Source organism: Cherax quadricarinatus, chromosome 19 (assembly GCF_038502225.1).
Source record: "Cherax quadricarinatus isolate ZL_2023a chromosome 19, ASM3850222v1, whole genome shotgun sequence".
Taxonomy (NCBI): domain Eukaryota; kingdom Metazoa; phylum Arthropoda; class Malacostraca; order Decapoda; family Parastacidae; genus Cherax; species Cherax quadricarinatus.
This window is the reverse complement of record NC_091310.1, coordinates 43679606-43697950: the sequence shown is the minus strand read 5'-3', so window position 1 is coordinate 43697950 and position 18345 is coordinate 43679606. Positions and strand designations below refer to the sequence as shown.

At 35.6% G+C, this 18345-nt stretch overlaps 1 protein-coding gene across 3 annotated transcripts in view; it reads left to right on the top strand.

Annotated features, from left to right (window-relative positions):
- The window catches only part of gry (trafficking protein particle complex subunit 11 gry), a 113869-nt gene that overhangs the window by 41234 nt on the left and 54290 nt on the right, over positions 1 to 18345 (top strand). For all 3 annotated transcript variants that reach the window (XM_070086762.1, XM_070086763.1, XM_070086761.1), the window contains exons 11-13: positions 2652 to 2859; positions 15182 to 15384; positions 17208 to 17385. In XM_070086762.1, the coding sequence (XP_069942863.1) occupies positions 2652 to 2859; positions 15182 to 15384; positions 17208 to 17385 (589 nt within the window). The remainder of the gene's footprint in view (positions 1 to 2651; positions 2860 to 15181; positions 15385 to 17207; positions 17386 to 18345) is intronic.

The following is an 18345-nucleotide window of genomic DNA, read 5'->3' as shown; positions in this document are numbered from 1 at the left end:
ATATTTCTGTAAATATATAAAACTATTGTACTTACAGTATTAAGATATAATATTATGTACAAAGAGAAGATAAAATATTGTATTCAAATGCTTTAAAATTAAACATAATAAGTTTTTTAATATTATTGTATTAAGTTTCCTAGTTGAAATTACCCCTAGACTCTAAAATATATTAAACTAGCTTTAATTCAATACCTTGTTGCTTGAGAGGGAAAATTTTTTAACAGGCCAAATTCTGAAGTTCTTTATAAACTTCCAAGGAATAAAGAATTCCTCTAAATCCTTTACTCACAACAGTATAATTATAATTAACATCATTGTAATCACAGTAGTTGTCTGGAAGAGTGTTGTTTTGTATGCAAGAAAGGCAAGCTGGCCATCATAATTGATTGCTGAAGTTGGTTTAATTATCAGTCTTATATTTTGAGCAACAACAGAACAGAATATAATAGAGCAGTACATAATATAACAGAGCAAAGCATATCATAACAGAACAGAACAGGACAAAACATAACAGAACAGAATAGGACTAAATGTGACAGAACAGGACAAAACATAGAATAGAACAGGACAAAACACAACAGAACAGAACAGGACAAAACATAACTATACAGAACAGGCCTAGTTCTGTATAGTAATGTTCTTTTTGTGATTACTTGTTTGTATTTATAAGAGCAAAACTAAGCTTGTGGTACTTCATCTTTTCTATTAACAGTGGACCCTCGAGTTTCGTAAGCCTCGCGCTTCATAAATTTCGTCTTTCGACAACTTTTTTCATCAGAATATAACCTCGTGGTTCGTAATTTGCCTTGCCATTTGTCAGTCATCCAGAATGCGTATGAGCAGCCTCCCAGCATCTGCGCCACACAAAGGTGCCCCACACACCATTCCCAGTCAGTTTGGCATTGTTTATTGGCAAGTGACCATCACCCCACACGTTCATATAATACATTTCGTAATACATGTATTCCATTAATTTTTGTGTTTGCAACTGCAAAATAAGCCACCATGGACCCAAAGAAAGCTTCTAGTGCCAGCCCTTTGGTAAAGAATATGAGAAACATGATAGAATTCAAGAAAGAAATCATTGCAAAATATGAAATTGGTGTGCGTGTGGCCCATCTTACCAGGATGTATGGGAAGCCCCATACATCCATCACTTCCATTTTGGAGAAGAAAAAGGAAATCAACGAAGCTGTTGTTGCAAAAGGGGTAGATATGCTCACAAAAAAGAGATCGCAAATACTCGAAGATGTTGAGTATTTGTTGTTGGCGTGGATCAACCAAAAACAAATTTTGCAGTATGCAGTGCATAATGAGAAAAGAACTACGACCATGTTTTTGGATTAAAACAGTGACTTTGCAGTGTATTTTTGTATGGTCTCTTTTGATAGAATGGAAGATATGTTACAGAAATAGAAATGATTTTGATTGGTTTTAATACTCAAAATAACTCGAAATTGAGCTCAAAGTAGCATAAATGTTTGATTTTGCCGCTATTCATGAGTAAACAAATCACATCACGCTTGCAATACATGTCAGCTGGTGGATCTGATGTGCATTCACGAATGTGCTGATATTATTTATACAATTATTCCAATATTGCATAACAGTAAATCTGCTATTTTTTGGCGTGAATAAAAAATAAAATGGAATTCATCTGTAAAGCCTGGAAACTTAAGTAATAAACAGAGGAAATGTTATTTTAGTGCCAGGAATGTCTACATTGTTTATTCTGGACCCTATTTTAAAATTAGAATATTTTGAACTTTATGTGAAATTCGCCAAATTACCAATTTCCGATTACTTTATTGGGTAGTTGAAATAGTTGATTAGACAATTTCTTGTGCTCAGTAGATAAAATGGAACACATACTAGCTAAATAGCTAAGAATTTGGTCTAATGCAACAATGTAATTGGCCGAAAATAAGACCCAAAGTGGGCAAAATTGCCGATGGGTAAATAACACTGATACAGCAAAATTTGCGAGAGTGTAATTTTGTAAATTTTTTATTAAATCTCATACTTTTTGTTTTATTACCTTCAGAAAAAGATTCTCTACCATTTCATAAGAAAAAAATAATAATTTTTTTTTTTTTAATTCTTGGACCCTGTGGGGAATTTTCAGACTGGAGGTCTGGACCCTTAAAGGATTAATGTTCTATTTATGCAGTAGGCACAATAATATAAGTGCATATTTTGTATATTAAGTAAGTTCAAACTCTTGAAGAGTGGAGGGGTGTGTTGTCTGGTGCGGAAATTGGTGATCATCCGTACAGCAGGTTTTTGTTTAGTTATTAATTAATGGTTTAAGATGCTTAGACATAGTAGATTTCCAAGCACAAATACCATAGGGGAGGTAAGGGTAGATTAGTTTAATTAATGAGTTACACACAATAAGTTGAGAATTAGTACTTTTTCAGTGATAGGAAACACTTCATGGTTTCTTTTTGAAGCACTGCAACTATCACCACTTTTGTGCTTTGTGATCATTATTAAACAACATTAAAGCTTATTTTTAGGCCACAGTAAATCATGGATAACTGAAACAGTGGAAACCAAATCCTCTGATATAGGAGTTCTACTGTATATTTGTTTTTTTGTATTCCTTAATAGATATTTGTATATCATAATTTTTGTACTGCCCACAGCTTGCTGAATCATGTGATGTGGGACTACCGAAGCGAAAAGTGGTGGAGTCTTTTATCATCTGTGTCGGCCTTGGCCCTTCAGTGTGCATACAATACCGCTGCCATCACTGAGTACTTTGGCCTAGCCCTAGAATTTATGGGCACTAAGCTGATGAGATCAGAAGAGGATAAGAAGAGGGTGCATGATAACCTATTGAAACTTTTGAATGTAAGTTTTATGGGCTCTATATGGCCATTTCATCTTCAGTCTCAACTACTTTCCTGGTTTCATGAATTTTATTAGATTTTGTGTCCATACAGTAAAGTAAAAATAAATTTTTGAAGATCAGTGTAATTTTATGTAATTCTTGGTAAGTGTGCATCTAAGTTATATACTCATAAATTCTAGCAGCTTCAAATCAAGCAGGAGAAAGCTGGTAGGCCCACATGTGAGAGAATGGGTCTGTGTGGTCAGTGTGCACCATATAAAAAAAATCCTGGAGCACACAGTGCATAATGAGAAAAAAAAAACTCCGACCGTTTTTTTTTTAATTAAAATGCTGACTTTGTGGTCTATTTTCGTATAGTATTTATGGTTGTATTCTCGTTTTCTTGGTCTCATTTGATAGAATGGAAAACTTATTACAGAAATAGAGGTGATTTTGATTGATTTTACTATAAAAAGAACCTAGAAATGGAGCTCAAAGTAGGGGAAATGTTTGATTTTTGCCAATGTTCAAAAGTAAACAAATGATGTCATTGTCCAATAAACGTCCAACTAGCCATTCTAATATGCAGTCATGAATGGATTGATGTTATTTATACAATTATTACAGTATTGCAGTAGTCTGCATAATAGTAAGTCTTCTATTTTTTGTTTGAATAAAAATTCAAAATAGAAAGCAAGAGTAATATCAGAGGGGCCTGGAGACATGACTGATGAGCAAAGAAAATGTTATTTTAGAGCCAGGAATGTCTGCATTGTTCATTCTGGACCTTATTTTGAAATTGTCATATTTTTTAGTTTTCGTGAAATTGGCCAAATTGCAAATTTCTGACCACATTATTAGGTAGTTGAAATCAGTAAATGGGCAGTTTCTTGTACTCAATCGATAGAAAAAATGGAGTTCTAAAGAAATAACTATGAGTTTGGGCGACTGGAACAATGGAATTAGCCGAAAATAGGGCTCAATGTGCGCGAAATCGCCGATTTGTAAACAGCGCCGAGGTCGCTAACTTCGCGAGAGCATAATTCTGTCAGTTTTCCATCAAATTTCGTTTTTTTGGTGTCATTACAATCGGGAAAAGATTCTCTATCATTTCATAAGAAAAAATAGTTTTTTTTTTTTTTAAATTTGGCGACACCAGGAGACACCTCAGGATTGGGGGTTGCGACAGTCAAAGGGTTAAATTCATTAAACCTGAAAAAACAATAAGGACATAAAGTCTCTTAAATTCATTGAACTTTTGTGTGTGTTTCCTTTGTAGTTATTTATCTTTCCCTGTTGCATTGTGGGTGCTTGTGTTGTTTCTGTGACTCATTATATACTGTCAGAGCTCTATCTACTTCTTATCCTGCTAAGAAAAGTCAGTCTAACTGCTGCCACCAGCTTGGGACTTTCATAAAGGTCATTGGTTTCACTCACTGGTTGGGTGAACATGAGTAAACCTTTTTTGAATCATGGAGCTCAACAGTTTGGAAATCCCCTGGAAATGCAGGAACCAAACCCATGTCAACTGTAGCTTAGTCTCTTCTTCAGTAGAAAGATAGTAATAAGTAAGTTGTGAGGTATAGTTGATTTGAATATGGATTTGTTTATTACCCTCAAGACTTGTTAGGTACACAACCAGAAAGCAAGTCTGATCCTGAAAGATCTTGGATGGATTATAAAATTCATTTGGCTTTCACAAAACACTAGCTAACACTCTTATTCAGCCCAGTAGATCTACCACTTCTCACTCCTACATAACATTTCCCATTTAACCAAAAATGTCTTTTCACTATCTTCACACCAGCATTAGTGTCAGTCTTAGACTAGGAATTGTGGTCAAAGTATTTGTATTGGAAAAGTTCTTGATAATAATGAATTTGTCCCCACACCTATGTCCTCTGGTGGCCATGGTACTGTCTTAATTCTCTCATGGCCACAGTATCACTGTAATACCTTTCATATTGTTTGCACGAAGGATGATTCTTTAGCTGATAATCCATCCAAATTACAAGTAGTGCCTCCTTCTTCTTTCAACAAACTGGCCATATCCCACCAAAGCAGGGTGGCCCAAAAGGAAAAATGAAAGTTTCTCTTTTTAAATTTAGTAATATATACAGGAGAAAGGGTTACTAGCCCCTTGCTCCCAGCATTTTAGTTGTCCCTTAAAACATGCATGACTTATGGAGGAAGAATTCTGTTTCACTTCCCCATGGACACAAGTAGTGCCTGTCTCCAAGGAATTTGTTTGACCTGTGCACAAGCAGTGTATCAGAAAAATGTTTCTCTGCTACTCTCTCCCATTAAGTGTATACTGTATTTTATACAGTATTTGGTAGGCAGCATTTGGTGTTAACTGGGCTTGTGCCCAATGTGAAACAGTGTTGACATTGCTGGTGGTTTGGTCATCCATCTAAATTCTGTAATGTCAGTCAAACTTTTGAATGCCATTTTTACAGCTCTTTGACTCTTAGTAACTTCTCCTTCTGGTACCCTTCCTTCTGTTGTACAGATTACTTATATTCCTGTTGATGTCTAGTCTGTAAGGAGAGAGTTGTTCACATATTTTCTAGAAAATGTCATTATTTGATAATGCCATTTTATTCATTAAATCTCTCTAGTAGGCATTTGATTTCATTGTAGGATTGTAGAGTATCAAAACCTAAATTAAATTACATAAGAACATAAGCAAAAAATGACAGTTTACCATTTTGAGTTTGGTTAAACTAAGTAGTGCTACTTGGTCTCCCATAGTATTTAAATATAAAACAATGTTATAGTATTCATATATTTTACCCCACATGTTTCAAGCATTTACACCATGCAGCTACATTGGTAATTATAGTAAAGGTCTGATAAAACAAACTAATAGGGGAAGGGGGTGTATCCAATTTACCAAAAAATTTATTGAATGTTTTAATTAAGAGGTTTTAGTCTGCTTAATCGATTGGCTACTGGACATGGACAAATTCGAAATAAAACATGCTTAGTCCGCTGTATTGATGGACTACTAGATATACTAGGAATATACCAGAGTACAATACAGTGTTACCTATAAATGAACCTGAAAAGAAAATTGGTTGAAAGTACAATACAATGCAGTGGAGTACATGCTCCATACTCCTCACACACCCAGGCCACTGGAATGTCAGCCTCGAGCTTCCTTATTAATCCAAGTCACTGCTTAACAGTTAAGGTCACACTTTTCTTCTTGAAACCAGCACTTGCTTAAGAGGCCATTATTAATAAAGCTGTACACATTTTTCTTTTTTCAACAAACCGGTCATAACCCACCAAGGCAGGGTGACCCAAAAAGAAAAATGAAAGTAGTTTATACAGGAGAAGAAGTTACTAGCCCCTTGCTCCCAACATTTCAGTCACCTCTTATGACATGCATGGCTTATGGAAGAAGAATTCTTATCCACTTCCCCATGGAGATTGTACACATTACTTTAATAAAATTATTAGAAACACTGTAACTCCAGAGGAAAATTAGAGATGAAATAATAATGGCATGAATGTGCACACAGACAACACACTGATGTAGGCAGTGCCTGGCTGGTCTTGCTGCCCAGGAACAATAAAAGTGGACATGTCCAGACAAACCTTGGACCGTACAAACTTGTGATTAAGTGGATTCAGTCCATTTTGTCAGATGTGCTATTGAACCTGATAGCCGTTTGATATAGTGGATTTGGTCCACTTCACGGCTATTTTAACCCTTTCGAGGTCAAGACCCCTGATCTTAAAAAAATAAAAAAACTTATGAAATGAGAGACAATCTTTTTCTGAAGATAATGAAACCAAATGTACAAAATTAATTAAAAAACTTACGGAATTATGCTTTTGCAGTCTTGGCGATATTTATGCATTGGCGATTTTGCCCACTTTCAGCCCTATTTTTGGCCAATTCCATTGTTTCAGTCAGCCAAACTCAAAGCTATTTAGCTAGTATTCCTTCTATTCTATCGATGGAGTACAAGAAACCACTCATTTACCAATTTCAATTACTGAATAAAGTGATCAGAAATTGGTAATTGGGCCAATATCACACAAAATTCAAAAACTGCCAATTTAAAAATAGGGTCCAAAATAAACAATGTAGACATTCCTGCCACTGAAAACCATTTCCTCTGTTCATTAGTTACATCCCCAGGCCTCTCCTATATTACACATGCTTTCCATTTTGAATTTTTATTCACACAAAAAAAGATTTACTGTTATGCAGACAACTGCACTATTGTAATTATTGCAAAAATTATGTCATTGCATTTGTGGGCATGTATTAGCTAAACTGACCAGTTGGACATGTATTAGACGAGTGACGTAATTTGTGTACTCTGGATTATCAGCAAAAATCCAACATTTCTGCTACTTTAAGCTCAATTTCAAGCTACTTTAAGTCCTGAAACCAATCAAAATCATCTCTATTTCTATAAGATATTTTCCATTTTATCAAATGAGAAAAAGAAACCGAGAATACAACCATAAAATTCATACGAAAGTACACTGCAAAGTTGCTGTATTAAACCGAAAATACAGTTGCAGTTTTTTACCCATTAAGCACTGGTTGCTGCAGGTTTTTTTTTATATGGTGCACACTTAAGCATATCTAAACCCAAATTTACCCCTCATAGCTTATCTGACTGAGCTGAGCTCATGCTGTAGTACTATGGGACCGACCCATGCTTCAAAGCCATAGTACTATGGGACCAGTGGCGGCTCGTCCATAGGAGCTGCAGTCCCCCTAGATGCTTACTGCCAGATGTATGACTTCATCAACCTTAGTCTTTAATAATCTGCAACTGACAAATATATTACAGGAAAAATCTGTTGTATGTTGTTTTCAATGTATTTATAAGCTATTTTTTTTTTTTTTTTTTTTTTTTTGAAACAAGATAAAAAATTATTAAAAATAGAAGTTTGATGCGGTATGATAGTATAGGTCTTACTGGTGCTATGAGCCGCTACTGTATGGGATCCACCCCATTAAACGTACCTGTCGAGCCTTTGTCAGGCCAGATTTGGGGGGACAGCAGTGAAAGTGCCAATGATATGTGTTAGATATACCGTGTGGTTAAACACAGTTATGAATTATACCCTGCCAGTCACTTGACTTGAATTCCTCATATTTGTATGAAGAATTTTTAACCCTTTCAGGGTCCGTCCCGTAGATCTACGGCTTTACGTTCAGGGTCCAAACTGTAGATCTACGTCATGAGCTCAGCTCACTCTGATAAACTGTGAGTGGTACATTTGGGCCTAGATATGAGAGAATACATCTATGTGGTATGTGTGCACCACATAAAACAAATCCTGCAGCACACTGTGTATAATGAGAGAAAAAAAACTGAAACCATGATTTTCGATTAAAACAGCGACTGCAGTGTTTTTCGTATGTTTTTTATAGTTGTGTTTGTGATTTCTTGGTCTCATTTGATAGAATGGAAGACATATTACAGAAATAGAGATGATTTTGATTGGTTTTAGCACTGGAAATGGCTTGAAACTGAGCTCAAATTAGCGGAAATTTTTGCCGATTTTCAAGAGTAAACAAACAACCTCACACGTATAATACACGCCAGCTGGTGGGTCTAATATACATTCACAAATGTGGTGATGATATTTATACAATTATTACAATATTGCATAACAGTAAATCTTCTATTTTTTGGTGTGAATAAAAATTCATTATGTGAATAAAATATCAAAATGGAATTTATTTGTAAAGCCTCAAAACATAACTAGGCCAGGCCAGCAAGAAAACGCCGAAAAATCAACTATTCAACAAGTGTAGCCAGGAGGACGCCGGCCCAGCTACCCCACTCTCCACCACTCAAGGCCACACCACAACAATAACAACAAACATGGCTGCCACCAGCCCATCCTCCCCTCTCTTCCCCGGATTCAACCTACCAAGTAGTCTCTCAGGTATGACCAACGATCCAGATACCCTAAAGTCATGCATCTCCAACTTAGCTATTGAAAATATGAATCTTCGAGAGATGCTAACAAAACAAGACACCAGGATGACACAACTCGAGAACAAAATCCTCAGTCTTGAACAAAAGTTATCAACACCAGGAATGACTAACTGTGACAAGACCATCCAAACAGTCATAGATAGCCATACCCAACAAATAATATCTCTTAATACAAAGGTTGAAGAAGCAGTAAAAGAATGGAAGAACAACTTAGATAACCAGTTCAGTGACTACTTTGCTCTCCAAGAAGATAAAACTGAACAAGATAAACTATTGGATGCAGTAATAGTTAATAGTCCACTTTTTCCCAGTGATATGAACCAAACAAACAGTAAAGAAATTACTCTGCAGATCATAAAGGGCCAAACAAGTGTTATTGTACCAGAGTCTGAAATAAAAGAAGCCAGATTACTAGGATCCCATGGTAGAAAAAGTGTTATGCTTAGATTCCACTCACATGACAGGAAAAAAGACTTAATTATTGCATCTATTAAAGTAAAGAAAGAGGTATACATAAACGAGTGTCTTACCAAAAAACGTCAGAACCTCCTGTATAGAGTCAGAAAACTTAAGCGGGAGAATAACGACACAATACACCAATGCTTCACACGGGATGGGAAAATTCTTGTTAGGAAAACAAATGTAGGTCAACTGTACACAATCACGAACGAGAATGATCTATCACGATTTCTCAGGGATACTAATCTTACAGAGAATAACTAAACAATGTCCAACTTTAAAGCCTACGTAGTGTAGTGTATGTTTTGCTCCATTATTGTTCAAATTTCATTGTACAATCTCTTAGTATTTAAATAATCAACTACCTCATTTTGTGATTTTACTAGTAAGCATAAGTCACCTTATGTAATTTTCTTATTTACTATTGTTTGCTTAAACATTAGCTGAATTGATACTTTCTCTGTCCATATTACTACCTCATATTTTTTTAAATACTATCAATTGATATTACCTACAAAAATTAATAATTATCATTTTTACTATAATTTCAATTTTACTCTTAACATTTTTGACATTTAATAACCATTACTTGTCTAATTACCTTTACCTGTTTTATACCACATTTACTATCTTAGAGTACTCTTAATTACCTTGTACTGCCATATAACCTCTAGTATAACTACCAGTGCAATATTGAATGAAATAAACATTACTTTTTCACTTTTTTGTAATCATTATTACTTACTAAAATTTTATTAAACACCATATTTACTACCAGTCAATTTTACTTTTGTACATTAAACATTATTTTATACTTCCCATAACATTTTGTTGCCAATTTTTCAAGTTTGTATATTCAACTCCAACCTTTATATTATCCTTTGTACCTGTCTACCATCTTACTATCATATTATAACCAAGAAATTACCATTATTCATTGTTCTTACCTGTCCATTTAATTTTGTTTACCACTACTTGTTTTTTTAGTCACTTTTTATTGTGTGTGCAATTAGTGTATATTCCAATTACTTTTTTGCAAGTACCAAAACTATCTTTTGCTAGCTAGTACCAACAACCTCATTTTTTATTTTACTTTTTATTGTGCAATAAACTGCTCAACTTATTTAATATTACAAATCAGATCTTACTCCTAAACCAATATTATCTCATAGTGACTATCTGTCCATTTAACTTGTTTACCATTACTTAATTGTAGTTCCTTATATATTTTTTGTCCTTTATTTTAGCTTTACATAACTACCTTAGATCATATATTCGCAATTGTTAAACTATTCAAGGTGCTATTCTCAGGTGCTAAAGTTAATAAGTTCACTATTTTGCCATTATACTCCAAAGCTCATTTATTTGATTACCACTTTATTGTTCACCACAACTTATATTAGTCCCTTTTATATTATAATTTTATATTATAATTCTAACTTTGAAGAATTACCTTTAAAGTACTACCTACTATCATATTCCCAAGCTCCATTATTTGATCATCACTTTATTTGTTCACCACAAATTATTTTAGTCCCTTTTATATTGTCTCCTTTATTTTAGCTTTAAAAAACTACCTTAGCTCATTATTTTTTACATTTGTTAAATAATTCAGGTGCTATTTTTTTTTTAGCTTTAGAATATTTACTTTATTTTTTACTTAATTCTAACTATAGATTCACTACAAATCTTATGATTACAAGCATTGATCCTGATACCAACCTCTTATTAATGACTTAAATGATTCAAACAGTTACTGTAATTACTACACAGCAGAACAATCAAAGGCACTTCTCAGAGCCAACAACAACATAACTATCTTTAACTACAATATCAGATCTTTAAGCAAGCATTATGATGACCTCCTAGCGTTACTAAATTCCTTGCATGCCAATATGTCCATCATTACACTAACTGAAACCTGGCTAAAGCCTGATACTACAGATGTCTATGCCATTCCTGGTTACACAGCCATACACAACTGTAGGCCAGACCAACAAGGGGGTGGCACAGCAATATACTACTCAGACCAACTAGAATGTATCACTAATACTTGCACAAGGGATGAACATGGGGAATATATAATAGCTAAACTCAAATCCAAATACCTACAAAAACCTCTCACAGTGATAAACATCTACAGAATTCCACAATCAAACATTAGCCAATTTAGTCAAAACCTAGGAAGTATGATAACTGATGCACACATGAACAAAGATCACTTACTACTCTCAGGTGACTTCAATATAAATCTCCTGCAAGACCAGGACCCACACGTTACTGAATTCACAAACACAATGAGTAACTGCATGTTGCTACCAACAGTAACAAAACCTACAAGAGTTACAGAGACTAGTGTTTCCCTACTTGACCACATCTGGACCAACACCATATCCCCTTTAAAATCAGGCATAATTACAGATAATACCACAGACCACTACCCTACTTTCCTCATAACAACTCTTGGTAAAATACCCCAAGACACTACAAAAGTCACCTTCAGACTTCACAATGAGGCAGCCATTAATAACTTCACAACAGCAGTAACAAACATTGACTGGCAGCATTCTCAAATCCATAAATACAAAACACCGATATGAAAAACAGTACATAATGGGTCACATAACCAGAGACCAAACAAAACGTTACTCGTCAATCCTAACCAGCCTGATAAGAAGGGCAAAAAAATTGTATTATGAGAACAGATTATCCAACTTACGAGGTGATATAAAAAAGACCTGGAAGACCCTATCAGAAATTCTGGGAACAAAAAAGATATCACGACATAGCGAAATAAAATTAGCAAAATCAGATGAACCCCAACTCCCACCAACAGAAACAGCAAACAGACTCAATGATTTCTTCTCCACTATAGGCCAAAACCTTGCCAATAATATCCCAAGCTCAGATACCCCACCAAATGACTACCTCACTGGCAACTACCCGAACACACTGTTCCTAGCTCCGACTAACCCATACGAAGTCTCCCTTATTATCAACGCACTGAAAAACAAGGCAGGAGATTTAAATACCTTACCACCCTTTATATACAAAAAAGCGTCACAAGTACTATCACCAATCATTGCAACACTCTTTAACAAATCCATTGAATCCTCCACCTTCCCTACAGTTCTCAAAATAGCAAGGGTCACCCCGATCCATAAAGGAGGAGACCAAACAGAGTTGAATAACTATAGGCCAATATCCAATTTACACCCTCTCTCAAAAATCTTCGAAAAATTAATTCATAAACGAATCTACTCCTACCTCATCTCCCATAACATTCTCAACCCCTGCCAATTTGGATTCAGGCCTAATAAAAATACTAATGATGCTATTATACACATGCTAGAACATATATACACTGCAATAGAGAAAAAAGAAGTCCCACTGGGGATCTTCATTGACTTACATAAAGCTTTTGATACAGTTGACCATGACTTGCTCCACGTAAAATTGTCACACTATGGTATTAGAGGGCACTCCCTCAACTACCTCAAGTCTTACCTCAGCAACAGAAGCCAATATGTGTACGCAAATGGGGCAAGCTCTTCCGCACAACCAATTACAGTTGGTGTCCCACAGGGAAGTGTCCTTGGCCCTCTTCTCTTTCTCCTATACATAAATGACCTACCAAATGCTTCGCAATTACTCAAACCCACACTTTTTGCAGATGATACCACATACGTCTTCTCTCACCCGAGCCTAGTCACGCTAGTCAATACTGTAAACACCGAATTACAGAAAATATCTACCTGGATGAGGACTAACAAACTTACATTAAACATTGACAAAACCTACTTCATTCAGTTTGGTAGCAGAGCTACAGATGTACCTCTTAACATAACGATAAACGGATCACCTATCACAAAGCTAACAGAGGGAAAATTCTTAGGAATCCACCTCGATAATAGACTCAAATTTCATACACATATACAACAAATTTCTAAGAAAATTTCCAAGACTGTAGGCATACTATCGAAGATACGGTACTATGTTCCACAGTCAGCCCTCCTGGCCCTTTATCACTCTCTTATTTACCCCTATCTCACCTATGGAATTTGTGAATGGGGCTCAACAACAACTAACTATCTCAGACCACTAATTACCCAACAAAAGGCTGCAGTTAGAATGATAACAAATTCTCACTACAGGCAGCACACTCCACCAATATTCAAAACACTCAACCTACTCACCATACAAAACATCCATACTTATTATTGCACTTATTACATACATAGAACACTTAACTCTGATATTAACCCTCCCCTCAAACATCTCCTTGCCAACCTCAACAGAACACATGACCATAATACAAGGCACAGATCACTCTTTGATGTTCCTCGTGTCCATCTCACGCTATGCAAAAACTCAATGCACATAAAAGGCCCTAAAATCTGGAATTCATTACCTGTAAATATAAAAGAATCACTACCTGTTTATAAATTCAAGTCTCTCCTCAAAGTTCACTTACTCACTCAAAACCAAATAAATACTGAATAACTGAACCATATAAATTGTATATCCTAAATGTTACTCACAATTATATCACACAAATGTTAAACCTAACTTTGTTATTTTTTTTTTTTTTTTTTTTAAATACACTACCTGAATGAACAGCAATGCATGCAACCATATGACCTGTCTTTGTAATACTCATTTGTATTTTATAGTTATCTGTTTACAATAATGTCTTATCACTGATTTCATCATTGCTTAGTTAATCTTAAGTTAATTTTAAGCCAGCCCGTAATGCTATGCATAGTATAAGTGGCTTTGGCATGCTGCTCTTATCTGTATTTTTTGTACCTCTGTATGTATGCTAAAATTTATAAATAAATAAATAAATAAATAAATAAATAAATGAACAGAGGAAATGTTAGTTTAGTGCCAGGAATACCTACATTGTTTATTCTAGACCCTATTTTGAAATTGGAATATTTTGAACTTGGTGTTAAATTGGCCAAATTACCAATTTCCGATCACTTTATTTTGTAGTTGAAACAGTTGACTTGGCGATTTCTTGTGCTCAATCGATAGAATAGAAGTAGTACTAGTGAAGTAGTGAAGAATTTGGTCGACTGGAATAATGTAATTGGCCTAAAATGGGAGTCAAAGTCGGCAAAATCACCGATTCGTAAATATCGCTGACACATCAAAATTTGCGAGAGCATAATTTCGTCAGTTTTCCATCAAATTTCGTACTTTTTGTTTTATTGCCTTCAGAAAAAGATTCTCTACCATTTCACAAGAAAAAATAAAAAAAAATTTTTTTTTGAAAATTCTTGGACACTGGGGCACCACTTCAGATTTTGGCCTTGGACCCTGAAGGGGTTAAATTCAGGAATGGGCAAATTCTCCATTATTTTAGCATATTCTTTTAAAAATTATCTCTGTCAGCATTTGTCTTTTTAGTATCTCTGAACTCAAGAGACTTTTAATTTAAAGCGTAAGCATTTTTCTTATGCACTTTCCTCTTAATTACAGCCTCTCCTCAATTAGCAACGTACTCATTTACCGACGATTTGGACCTACGACGGGCTCTCTGAGCAATATGTAAACCTAAATAATGTATATTAGAGCTGATTTCTCTTCGTATTCTGTTTATTGCAATATACACTACACTGCTGTATAAACATTTAAAAATATATCACAGATGTTATAAATGGTGCAAAGGGGACATTAAAACAATATCAAAGATGGTTGACAAACTTGCTACCATTATAGTATGCTCCTCACTCAGCGATGAATTTGTTTACCGACATGGTCTTAGGAACGGAGCTCCGTTGTTAGATGAGAAGAGGCTGTACTGTGAAAACTTTGCATAGCATTTATTTTTCTCATAAATATACTAATCTGTTTATTTTTTATTGTTAATTGTTGCACAATGTCTCCCCAGGGACAGTCCCCAGACCCAGAACCAGGAACACCCCCAGAAGTTGTTACTGTAGCAACAGAAGCCTGGTCAGTTCTGTTAGGAAGCCAAGTATCACCTGTCACTGTTGATATGACAACCTTAGTGCCATGTCTTGAAGTGAGAGCTTCATTTACACAGAGCCAGTTTCATGTGGATCAGGAAGTGGGTGTGATAGTCATGATCAGGTAATTATATATTCAGTATATCATATGTTTTGAGCGACATCCTTGCCATATTGGCCAGGTAGGTAGTTAAGTAGACCCCAGGAAGGTGGCAGGCCAGTGCAGTATCCACTCTACTATACTAGCAAAATCTAGCATTGACTTACCATGAGTTTTAACCCTCTATTCAGAGAATTGTTTACAATCATATCATCATGATTTTGCGAGTCAGTTAATTGCAATCATCCTGTTTGTAAAAGGAGTTATTAATTTCTTCTTCTTTCAACACACCGGCCGTATCCCACCGAGGCGGGGTGGCCCAAAAGGAAAAACAAAAGCTTCTCCTTTTAAATTTAGTAATATATACAGGAAAAGGGGTTACTAGACCCTTGCTCCTGGCATTTTAGTCGCCTCTTACAACACGCATGGCTTACGGAGGAAGAATTCTGTTCCACTTCCCCATGGAGGAGTTATTAATTTATGTGCACTAAAATATGTTACTTCTGGTGTTCTAATGAACAGTGTCCTGTGATATTTAGCTTTTCATATTTTTTGAAGGGTTCAGCAGACTTGCTTGGTAAGCCATTGTCAGGAACTTTTTGTGGATGGTTATTATTTGTCATTCCAGTATTATAGTAAAGCACTGGTTTGGTAATAGAGTTGTGGATGAGTGGAACAAACTCCCAAGTACAGTTATTGAGGCTAGAATGTTGTGTAGTTTTAAAAATAGGTTAGATAAATACATGAGTGGGTGTGGGTGGGTGTGAGTTGGACCTGACTAGCTTGTGCTGCTGGGTCTGGTGCCGTGCTTCTTCCTTGAGCGGAGGTGACTAGACTGGGTGGGTCATTGGGCTAATCTGGGGGGTGGGGGGACATGGACCTGCTCTGCATGGGTCAGTAGGCCTGTTGCAGTGTTCCTTCTTTCTTATGTTCTTACGAAGACATTTAATTAGACGCTTTAGTGTCAGAAACAAAAGCCTGTAATATGCATTGCAGCACTGTATGACCCCTTTGGATGTAGCAATTAACTAGATTATAATAATAACAGTGTTTTTTTAAATAATTTCATATGTAAACATTTTGTAGAAAATCTAAACATAACGGTTGTGTTTAAGAAGTAAATGGAAATCAGTGTAGATTTTGCAGCCATGTAAATACATGTATGTATTGAGTTCCATGTGTGGTACATCCAGCAAGCGCACATGAGCGTGTTAGATAGGAGTGAATGGAGATGAATGGTTTTTGGGACCTGACGAGCTGTTGGAGTGTGAGCAGGGTAATATTTAGTGAAGGGACTCAGGGAAACTGGTTATTTATATACATATAGCCGGACTTGAGTACTGGAATTTTATGGGAAGTACAATGCCTGCATTTTAAAGGAGGGGTTTGGGATATTGGCATTTTGGAGGGATATGTTATATATCTTTATGTATGCTTCTAAACTGTTGTATCTGGATGCCTCTGCAAAGAGGCACCCAGTGAGGTGAAAGTGTTGAATGATGATGAAAATATTTTCTTTTTGGGGATTTTCTTTCTTTTTGGGTCACCCTGCCTCGGTGGGAGACGGCTGACTTTTTTAAAAAAAAAAGATCTGTAATATGTAGAGAAAAAATTCTTAACTTATTTGTAAAGAAATTCTATTTTGTTTTTGAATTTTTAAAATAACTTTTAGTTTTGAAATGAAAGCCACTGCAATATTCATTTAGATTTATATGTCTGGTATTTTTATGCTTCTGGTATTAAATATTTATGGTATGTTTATGTGTCTGGTATTAATGTTCCTGGTATCTCTATGCTTTGGTATGTTTATGTTTCTAGCATTTTCATACTTCTGGTATTTTTTCCAGAAACTCCTACCAGTCAGCCATATCACTGAGTGCTTTGAGTGTCACCACCAACTCTCCCTCCTACAGTGATCGACTTTTGGAAACACAACCAGAGAAGCTGATCCTTTCTCCTGGCAAAGTGACCGAGATCCACCTCACCTTTCTGCCTTTAGTGGAGGATGTGGGAAAGAAAGTAAAAGTGAGTACAGTGTGCAACCCACCTCCTCAACGAGTATGTGTTGTACACTTGTGGATAAGGGAAATTTTGGTTAATATATATATATTTTTTTTTTTATTATCACACTGGCCGATTCCCACCAAGGAAGGGTGGCCCGAAAAAGAAAAACTTTCACCATCATTCACTCCATCACTGTCTTGCCAGAAGGGTGCTTTACACTACAGTTTTTAAACTGCAACATTAACACCCCTCCTTATATATATCTACTTTGGATAATATATATATATCTTTCTTCTTTCAACACATCGGCCGTATCCCACCGAGGCGGGGTGGCCCAAAAGGAAAAACAAAAGTTTCTCCTTTTACATTTAGTAATATATACAGGAGAAGGGGTTACTAGCCCCTTGCTCCCAGCATTTTAGTCGCCTCTTACAACACACATGGCGTACGGAGGAAGAATTCTGTTCCACTTCCCCATGGAGATAAGAGGAAATTAACAAGAACAAGAACTAGAAAGACTTGAGTCCTGGAAATGGGAAGTACAGTGCCTGCACTTTAAAGGAGGGGTTTGGGATATTGGCAGTTTGGAGGGATATGTTGTGTATCTTTATATGTGTATGCTTCTAAACTGTTGTATTCTGAGCACCTCTGCAAAAACAGTGATAATGTGTGAGTGTGGTGAAAGTGTTGAATGATGATGAAAGTATTTTCTTTTTGGGGATTTTCTTTCTTTTTTGGGTCACCCTGCCTTGGTGGGAGACGGCCGACTTGTTGAAAAAAAAAAGTATATGTATATATATATATATATATATATATATATATATATATATATATATATATATATATATATATATATATATATATATTTATTTATATATTTTTTTTTTTTTTTTTCAACAAACCGGCCGTATCCCACCAAGGCAGGGTGACCCAAAAAAAAAAGAAAGAAAATCCCCAAAAAGAAAACACTTTCATCATCAT